Here is a 10,249-nt window from a genome sequence, read left to right as displayed (position 1 = left end):
TATACGTGAAAAAAGACATAAAATGTTCTATAACGGAACCTGAAGCAATAGGAGGCAACTTTTTACTTATTAAAATTGAACCAGACATATACATTTTGGCTATTTATAGATCCCCGTCCATACAATGCACAGACAGCTTTTTAAACTCTATTGATAATATTATTCGTCCTATTATCCCGAGAAATAACGTGATAATTGCCGGAGATATAAACATTGATATTAAAGCCTGTTCTATTGATAGGAACTGTGCAGCTTACCTAAATGTAACCGCTGAACTGGGACTATTGCCTGGGCACACATATTCTACTAGGTTGCACAACTGTCTAGACCATATTATGCTAAAAACAGTTTTTCGAGCATCAGTATTTGTAGTTGATTCTACCATAACGGACCATGCCTCAGTACTGCTCAGCATTGACCTCGCCCCCTGTAAGTCTAAAAAACCAATCACTTACAAAATAATTAATTTTGATGCCTGCATTAAGTACTTAGAGGCAGTGGACTTCTCTTTTATCACACTATCTTGCGATTCTAATGAAGCAGCATCAAGGTTTGTTGATATACTGTCTGGTTCTTTTAAACTGAACTCTGAAATTAGCCGTATACCTAGTAAAAAAAGAACACTTAAACCATGGATAGCCACTGGACTTCTACGCTGTATCCGGAATAGAGATAAACTACACAAAAAACATAAAAATGAACCAAATAACGTAATGCTCGAGGTTACATATAAGCAATACCGGAACTTTTGTAACTCTCTATTGAGAAAGCTTAAAAGAAATTTTGAAAACTTTTTAGCTTTTACGTAATGCAAAAGCTAATAACGAATCTTGGAATGCAATCAAATCAATTATAGATTATACAAAACAGAAAACATCAGCTGAAAATCTTTTAAGTCCTAACAATAATATAAATAATAGCATAGACTCTGTAAATAATTACTTTTCTAGTATAGGGAAGCAGCTTGCCGAAACTGTAACTGCGTATAATGAAAATAACACTAATTCATACAATTTCACGTTTCCTCCAGAGTGTAATTCCATAGTATTACTACCACCAGATGAGGCAGAGATAGAACTGTTAATAATGAACCTCAAAAATAATTGCGCTACAGGCTGGGACTTAGTACCAGCTCAGCTTCTAAAATTATCTAAGCATATAATAGTCCCAGGTCTGTCGAAGCTCTTTAACCTTTGCATAATTCATGGAATGTTCCCTGAGGTCTTTAAAAGATCGCTTATTACTCCTGTTCACAAGAGTGGGAAGCGAGACCAAGTTTCGAATTATAGACTTATATCAGTTCTGTCATCTCTTTCCAAAATATTAGAAAAACTACTAAATAACAGACTAATTAATTATCTGGAACATAACAAAATTTTATCTGCCTCACAGTTTGGTTTTAGGTCTGGGAAAAGTACTGAAGACGCAGTCATCAATTAAACGAATTATGTTACTTCTCAGGTACATAGAAAGCAAAAGTGTTTAGGTATATTCCTTGATCTAGCCAAGGCGTTTGATACCGTCTCTATTCCCATTCTTGTGAACAAGTTGGAATGCCTCGGTATTTGTGGCAAACCGCTCCTGATCTTTAAGGACTTTTTGGTTAATCGTTCACAACAAGTTAGAATTGGTGATCACGTCAGTTCTCAGGCACCTGTCATTTGTGGCGTCCCTCAGGGCAGTATTCTTGTCCCAACTCTCTTTTTGATCTATGTTAACGACCTATGTGAACAAACTCTAAGAAATGGTAAAATTTTTACCTACGCGGATGATACTGCGCTTGTATTCCACGGAGAGACTTGGGACAAATTACGGTATTATGCTCAATTAGGACTCCACAAAGTCAATCAATGGCTTAGTGTTAACCTGTTGACATTGAATCTCTCCAAAACCTCATTTATTCAGTTTTCTTTTGCCAAAACAAAACCAGAGAACATTAGTCTTAAGGTTCACACATGTAGCTACCCCAGTGATTCCCTTGCTTCCTGTTCATGCTTTGAGATAGCTAAATCTACGACCGTCAAATATCTAGGAGTTATTTTGGACGATAAACTTAGCTGGCGCTCTCGTATAGACATCACAACTGCGCGCACCAGAAAACTTATTTGGGTTTTCAAGAAGTTGAGGCACGTTGCTGATTTAGATCTTCTGCGCACAATATATTATGCACTAGGTCAGTCAGTCATTGGATATTGTATACAAGCTTGGGGTGGTGCTTGTAAAACCTTTATATTAGACTTGGAAAGAGCGCAGAGATCTATCTTAAAAGTCATGACCTCTAGCCCATACAGATTTTCTACAACTAAGTTGTATGAAAAATGTCAACTAACAGTTAGGCTTCTATACTAGACTATACTTCTATCAATTAGTTATCCAACAACATAGAATCACCCCCTATCATGCCGACGAATACAGTAAGCAACGGGTCATTAAAAATGTATGTCCACCTGTTATATGTCGAACAGCTTCAGCCAAACGACAACATGATTTTAAAGCAGTTTATTTGTATAACAAAATAAATAAAATAAAAAATATACATCCCTTATGTAATCGTGAAGCTAAAGTAATTATTAAAAATTGACTACTAGGACTAGATTATGAACAAGCTGAACTGTTGTTGCTATAATATTTTGTGAAACAAATTACACCTATACACACATACACACACATACCTACACACTCCACTCTAATATACAGTATGAAATAATTATTAATCACTTATTTTTATTTACATAGAACGATTTGTCACTAAAAAATATGAGAGGGGACACTGATTTCTGTAATACAGGTCAGAAATCAGGGACTTCAATATGCTTTGTAACTTTGTATGTGAATAAAGATTATTTATTATTATTATGCAAAAAAAAAAATTTAACCGATGATCGTGGGTTCAAACCCAGGCAAGCACCCGTGAATTTTCATGTGCTTAATTTGTGATTATAATTCATCTCGTGCTTTACGGTGAAGGAAAACATCGTGAGGAAACCTGCATGTGTCTAATTTCACTGAAATTCTGCCATATGTGTATTCCACCAAACCGCATTGGAGCAGCGTGGTGGAATAAGCTCCAAACCTTATCCTCAAAAAGAGGAGAGGAGGCCTTTAGCCGAGCAGTGGGACATTCACAGACTGTTACGGTTACGGTTACTTTAAAATCGTCGTCACAAAAGTAGTGTTGCCGTCATAAAAAACGAATAAGTTGCTAAAAATTAGAAAGTATCAATAGGTGATAGGTATTGCATGTGAGTTGTAAACATAGTATCTATCTACCTACGTACCGTAGACAGAGAAACTAATAGAGCAAGGGACCGTGAAACCGCGATTGAGACAGAGATAGTTTGTCAATGTGTGCGTATAAAGTCGTATAACATAGTAACTGCATTTCCTGTTTTGGGAGATACATTTCATGAGTTAATAAAAACTAAACTAGGTTTTTAAATTTTACTTTTTAATATTTATTATATATTTTTTTTATTTTCCAACTACACTCGAAAACCGTTTCATTGTTTGTTTTAATTTTCGTTATCAATAGTGCTTCAGCAACTTTTTATGGTACTGTATTAGCATTCTCTTCAGCTGTTGAAATCTAAAACACTCAATTAAATTATTGATAAAGAATGGTTGCCACATATATTTCTATGTTAACTTCTTGATTCGGAATGTAATAATATTATAAATTCAAGAAGAATGTTAATTAATGTTCTCATTAGGTAAATAGAACAAAGAATAAATTAAAATAACATATTTATATATAACCTAGCACCTTTGGCTATTATTGGACTCCGTTTTTGTTTACATTGTCGACGAATCGATATTTTTTATCGAAAATCGGGACATATTTTTAGCTGACGCTGGCAGCACTTACATGATAAATAATTATAGGTTATGAATGATAAAAAAATGCGATATAAGGTTTTGTCATGCTATGGCATAAATAATCATCACTGGGAAACTATATTTAGAGACAAAACGCGTTAAAACACACACCGTCAATTTTCTTCTAACTATCGCTTTAACATGAAAACAATGCACCGTTGTATAACCTTCGATATGATATAAGGATTGTTTCTCTGTATTTTCACTACATTAGAATCGTTTTCTAACATAAAAATAAGCAAAAATTGAACAATTAACACACCAACTGTCAAGTTTGTTTCGCTACTTAAGTAGCCGATCTTGATAAAACTGGTTACGCGATAAAGGACAAAATATTTGATAATTCTATTTCTGTCTAAACCATTTGTAACGTAATTTTTGTTCTCTTTCTTGTGTAAGTGAGAAAGAAATCATCATTGCGTCTACTATTTTCTCTGTCTATGCTAGATACCTAACAATAATTACAACTGTGTTGACGTATCTCAACTGTCAAATTTTCGTATAATGGGACACATACATTTTACAAATTTCGACATAGGAATTTGCAAAATTAATTAAGTTTAAATATCAAAACATTGAAACTTTAAATTGATCGACAGATCTTGGCAAACTTCCATATGGAAGGTATTTTGTGGAAATGGACAAATTACTGGAATGGTAACCATATTCGAAAGTGTTATTATGATATAAGAAAGCATAATGTGTATAATATTATGATGTAATTTCTTATTACAGGTTGGCAAACCAGATGGTTTGTTTTAGAAAATGGAATATTATCATATTACAAGTCACAGGAAGAAGTTAATCAGGGCTGTAAGGGTTCTGTAAAGGTGTCAGTCTGCCAGATTAATGGTATTTTCATTCAATAATTATATTTAAAATAATACTTGTCATAATTTTATTCTATATATATGTTTCTTTATTTAATGTTTACTGTAAAATATTTTTTCTTATATGTAACTGTTACTATGAAGTATATGTTTTTTTTTTACAGTTAACAATATTGATAACACACGGTTAGATTTAGTTATACCTGGTCAACAGCATATGTACTTGAGAGCACCATCACCGCAAGATAGGCAAAAGTGGCTTGTAGCACTAGGCAGTGCTAAAGCTTGTGTTGACTCAGTATTAGATCTCAAAGGTATATTTTTTAAATACAAAATTGATGTACTTGTGTTTTCATGTACATATAATAAATATTATTGTTCTCCACAGGATCTTATGAAGACTCTTTAACTCATAAGAAATCTGAATTGCATTTATATTGTGATTTACTGATGCAACAAGTGCATGCAGTAAAAAGTGCAGCAACATCTGAGGGAGGACCACAGATTCAGGTCTTTATTTTGTAGTTTTATTTAGTATTGCAAGAAATATTTCTGAATTTTCGTAGCTTTATGAAACAGACTAATACACAAACTAAAAATATTTTAATTTAGGACATATTTCAGTCTTCAATTTATGCTCACTAAAAACATATCTGGTTCTTTTTACATGTATAATGTTTGGAATATTAAAATGTACATTTATTTTCTTCTATATATTTACAGGAAATTGAAAATGCATCTAGTCTGCTTACTGCAACATGTGACACCTTTATAAGGACCCTTGAAGATATTATGAAACTCTCTATTAATACTGGAATCAATTCCACTGTCTATGAAATGTCAGTTCCTAACTTAGCAATGACTAAAAATAATTTGATCAAACCAAAACCTGTAAACAGGTCTCAGTCACAAGAAAACAGATGAGTAAAAAATTTTTATTTGTTAAAATTAATGTCTTGTCTGTTATCGTACTTAGATATTCCTTCTTTTTGTAAAAATCTGTACATTTTTTAGGCATGTAAATAGTGAATTAATATGTAATATTGAATACTTAAATTTATATGCTTTGTGCAAGTAAATATTCATGTATTCATAATTAAATATGTTATTGTTTAAAGAATTTTAATATTAAAATGTGCATATATACTTTTATAAACAATTTGTTTTGGTTGATTTTTTCTGTGATAAATTGTATTATTCTTTTACTTTCTTGATTAATTTTAAATATCAATATTATAACAAAATTATAAATGTATTTCTAATTAGATCTGCTGATTAAAGAAGGCATTTATGTCTGTTAATAATATATGCACTTGTTTGTGCGTAAAGTTTTAATTTAGAAATTGTAATTAAGTACATTCCAATTTTATTCTCAAAAATTTATTCCATTTACAGAATTTATACTTTTGTGCAAAAAATAAAGTTATTATAATTTAAAATATTTTTTTTTTATTTAATAGAAAATAAAAGATAGCAAAGAGACAATATGTAAGAAATGATACTACCATGTTGGCTCCCCAAACCGTAAAACAGTTTTTTCTTGGGAATCCAATTCCATTCCAACTTTTTTCCTCATATAAAAAATTGTACAATCTCTATTGGTACACAATACTTCCTCATGCAGACTTCCTTGACATCTTTGACATTCTGTCCATAGCCTTGAGAATTTTTCTTGAAGTTGTCTTTCTTTAAATACTTCTGTAATATATAATTGACCTTCTTTATCTAAGCAGTGATTACATAAAGCTTTTTTGGTATTATCAGGCATTACTGTCTTACATCCTATGCATTTTTCTTTCTTTTTTGTAAAGGCAGCTAAAGCACCAACTTTTGATGTAACCATAGCCTTCGTCCTTGTATGTTCTCCTTTAAGTAGCAGAGATTCTGCTTTGTCTCCAAGAATTGGTTCAAAAATTCTTAATAAGGGTTTGGATAATTGGTTTTCTAAATAATAATTAAAGTCAATAGGTACACTGTTTTCTAAGACATATATAGGATCTTCTGCTTTCATGTAAGCAGGTGTATTTTTAGCTGCACAGCAAAGTACATAAGGAACTCTATCACCCAGTTTTGGTGCTGTACCTGCATCACGTTTTTTCATTTTATTTGCCAACTCAACATGAGCCTGCTTAGCAGCATAATCATTCTTTGTAAGTTCTTTGGTGATAACAAGCTGAGATATATCAATTCGATTGCACAGTAGATCTGATATTATTTGCTTGGCATACTTTACTGCACCATCTGGATCTCTGTCTATTAGAAGTTTCTGTAAGCAAGTACTCATCATGTTTGAAACTAAAGGACAATTATCTCGCCTTACAGTTTCAATACCTTTACAATCCATTTTATCATATTTGTCTGGCCTGGTAAAATAGAGACCTGCATATCTCTTTTTGTTAATAAGTAAGTAAGGATAATAGACTTTTTCGAATTCTAGTTTAATTGGTTTAACAAATTTTGAAGTAACAAAATTTGCTGCTTCTTTGCCTAATTCCATACTTTCCTCTAGAGTCTTGACACCAAATTTAACCATAACAGAATCAGTATCACCATAAATAACAACAGCATCTTCTTTGTAACCATTAGATTTTGTATATTTTTTCTCAACCTCCGATTTTGTAAATTCTATCATAGTTCTCCCATAGGCTGTAACACTACCAGATATTTCTAGACAGGGGAGCTTGCCTACTTGGGCTCCTGTGAATCCATATACTGAATTGGCACTTATTTTTAATGCTAATTGTCTACCATCAAGGACAGAACGTTTTAAAGGATCTTTTTCTTCCTTTAAGTCAGCTTTTGCTTTCTTTCTAGCAGCGAGCAAAGATTCCAAGATTTCTGGTAATAGTCCTTTTCTCACACTCGATTTCACAAAGGTATGATTAGACGGTGTAATTGTATAATCATCAGAATTTAAATTAAGATCTTTTTGTAAATTTGGAGGTACTAAAGTTGTATAGCACAAATTATGGGCCATCATTATACTAGGGTACAAAGAAGCAAAATCTAAAGTGGAAATAGGATCTGCATAATAGCCTTTTCTTGGTTCAATAACTGTAGCTCCTTCAAACTGATCGTCAGAACCTTGGCCATGGTAAGCTGGCATTAAATAGCCTGCATCTTTAGCTTTGCGAAGCAACTGACTTACAACTTTTATTTGCTGCCCTCTTGTTAGTAAACATGAGAGAGGTACACCTGTGACCCTGGCCATTTCCATATAATTTATAATGCACATTAACTTATTTAAAAGCTTAAGAGGCAGATATGCATCTTTCAAACAATACATAGCTAATCTTCTTCTAGTCTGTTCATTTTCATTTTGTAAATCAGTTATTATACTGTGATGAACATCTTCTTTTTGCTCTTGAAGAAAATGGTAACTGACAGCATTTAATGTATATGATCTCAATTTATAATCTCTAACTAATACAAGCAATAAGTCAAATGGAACTCGGCCTTCGAAATTTATACTCTTATTCTCTCTTCTACCCATTTGTTTTGATTGCAATACTGAATCTTTTATAACAGATCTAATATTTCTAATTCGGCCTAAAAAGTCAAAGTTATCTACTTTCAGATGTTTTGCCCTATTTATGAGGTAAGGCCAATCAAAATTATTTATATTATAGCCAGTTATTATATCTGGATCTAACTCACGGAAAAAGTCTGACCATTTAGTTAACATCTCTGATTCTGTTTGAAAGCTCATTACTTGTGAGCCAACTATGGGAGCACAAGTGTTCAATGTGAAAACATTTCTCAAGTAAGGCTCGGTTTCACCTTGTTTTATTACCATTGAAGCAATTTGAATGACTGGATCTTTGTCTGGTTCTGGGAAAACACCTTTTCTACCAGCACATTCAATGTCAAAACTTAATATCCTAAAAGGTGCAACTTTAAGCCATTCTCCTTCAGGTTGATGTGCAATGAATGCATTCCAAGCAATATCTACTTCTATTTGACATCTTGTTTCTGGCTTAACAAGACTATGTTTTGATCTTATTGACCACTTTCCTATAGGTAGTTCGATCCAACTACAACCAACAACTGAAGTATCAACCATAAAACGAATGTCAAAATCAATATTGGTTTCATAAAATGATGGATCCGTTAACCCAAAAGATGTTGGCTGTCTTTCAATTAGTCGCTTGGCTGGTGCTATTAATTTTGGCAATGCAACTGACACACGAGCAAAAGTGATTTCATTATCGCCTTTATAATACATTATAGATTTAGCTTTTACTAATTTCACTTCTAAAACAGTTTCTCTAATATTATCCTTATTTGACCGAAGATCTTCTAGAATGGCCTTATTTAAATTAGTTTTAAGCTCATGACAAGAAGACTGATTAAAATTGAAAGGTACTGTGACATAAAAATAGGGTGTAAAACCATGTACATAGCAGCATACAGAATTTCCATTTAAAGTAACTCCATACATTCTCATAATGGGAACAGGACCTAACTGTGATCCAGGCATACCTTTCAAGGGTTGTCCATTGTAATGATCAATATCAATCTGTTGAAATATGAATGCATGCTCATTGGGTTTTAAGTCGGGTGGATTTGGTCGTGACCATTTAATATTTGTTGTTTGGTTTTCAGGCCCGTCTCCGAAAATTTGTGAAGAGTCAAATTCACATTCCATGCCTGCAAGTTGTTCTTCGAAACTGCAAGGGACTTCGTTTTCATCGTCCTCGTCGTTAGATTTAAATCTCTTTATGGGCGGACCTTTGTACTGTTTCTTTTCCATTTTAAAAGTATAGTAGTTAGTTATGTGCTTATGTCAATCACAAACTAAAGTTTCCCGCCAATTAGTTACACGTTTAGATGCTTCAATTGAAAGATAATTTATGCAATTTACTTATACACACACATATTCACTTATATTATCTGGACAAATTTTTAACTATTTATTTATTTATTTTAGGTAACAGTTTTAAATCTTATTTGTATTCTCAACTTTTTTTGTTGTCAATTGCCTAGATTAGTAGATTTCTGCCAATGTTACGAGTTTTGATTTTGAATTTTAAAATAAAACATGACAGTGACAGATAACTTTTTTGTTTAATTTAAAAACATCCTCGTAGAAAAGGTATTGCGTATTACAGACAAAATAATAAAAGCTAAGAAGCATAAAATATTTTTAATAGTATTTTTTTTATATTTTATTTTACCAAATTTATTATACGTTGTATATGTATTTACCTTACCGCTACGATAGAACAAATTTGTATTGACATATTTTGCTTATTATATAAATACGGGCATAATAATTAATATAACGTATAATAATTAAAAATTCGAGCTGTATAAAAACATCTCTCGGATTGCCAATTAACAGGACCGTCAATATGTAATAATAATATTTAGTATTAGTGATAAATATTTGCACCGTGTATTCGGGTCAGCATTTAATGCTGCGGCTACATTTTTAACATTAATTTCCTGATATAAGACGAATCCATTGTGCGAATGCATGTAGCATCTCACAATACGACCCATCTCCATTCTCAGGGAACCAGTTTTTTTTTTTTTTATAT

General features: G+C 32.4%; 2 protein-coding genes across 2 annotated transcripts; one reads left to right on the top strand and one right to left on the bottom strand.

Moving 5' to 3' along the window:
* The first annotated feature begins 4,347 nt into the window (after nt 1-4,347).
* Nucleotides 4,348-6,029, top strand: LOC126770097 (pleckstrin homology domain-containing family A member 3-like). The gene is made up of 5 exons (XM_050489256.1): nt 4,348-4,533; nt 4,612-4,728; nt 4,871-5,020; nt 5,095-5,216; nt 5,430-6,029. The coding sequence occupies exons 1-5, from the start codon at nt 4,494-4,496 to the stop codon at nt 5,628-5,630; spliced, it is 630 nt and encodes a 209-aa protein (XP_050345213.1). The 5' UTR covers nt 4,348-4,493; the 3' UTR covers nt 5,631-6,029.
* Nucleotides 6,030-6,141: 112 nt separating this feature from the next.
* LOC126769951 (DNA polymerase delta catalytic subunit) lies at nt 6,142-9,701 on the bottom strand. The gene has a single exon (XM_050488986.1). It carries the CDS (start codon nt 9,457-9,459, stop codon nt 6,208-6,210), a length of 3,252 nt encoding a protein of 1,083 aa, XP_050344943.1. The 5' UTR covers nt 9,460-9,701; the 3' UTR covers nt 6,142-6,207.
* Nucleotides 9,702-10,249: the final 548 nt, after the last annotated feature.

The sequence above is a fragment of the Nymphalis io genome, chromosome 8 (assembly GCF_905147045.1).
Source record: "Nymphalis io chromosome 8, ilAglIoxx1.1, whole genome shotgun sequence".
NCBI classification, from domain to species: Eukaryota; Metazoa; Arthropoda; class Insecta; order Lepidoptera; family Nymphalidae; genus Nymphalis; species Nymphalis io.
Note: the sequence above shows the minus strand (reverse complement) of the source record. Positions and strands in the feature narration are given on the sequence as shown.

Coding starts and splice junctions, on each gene's coding strand:
- LOC126769951 (XM_050488986.1), bottom strand. CDS start 9,459: ATGGAAAAGAAACAGTACAAAGGTCCGCCCATAAAGAGATTTAAATCT.
- LOC126770097 (XM_050489256.1), top strand. CDS start 4,494: ATGGAAGGTATTTTGTGGAAATGGACAAATTACTGGAATG. Junction 4,729..4,870: donor GTCAGTCTGCCAGATTAATG/GTATTTTCATTC, acceptor TTTTTTTTACAG/TTAACAATATTGATAACACA. Junction 5,217..5,429: donor AGGGAGGACCACAGATTCAG/GTCTTTATTTTG, acceptor ATATATTTACAG/GAAATTGAAAATGCATCTAG.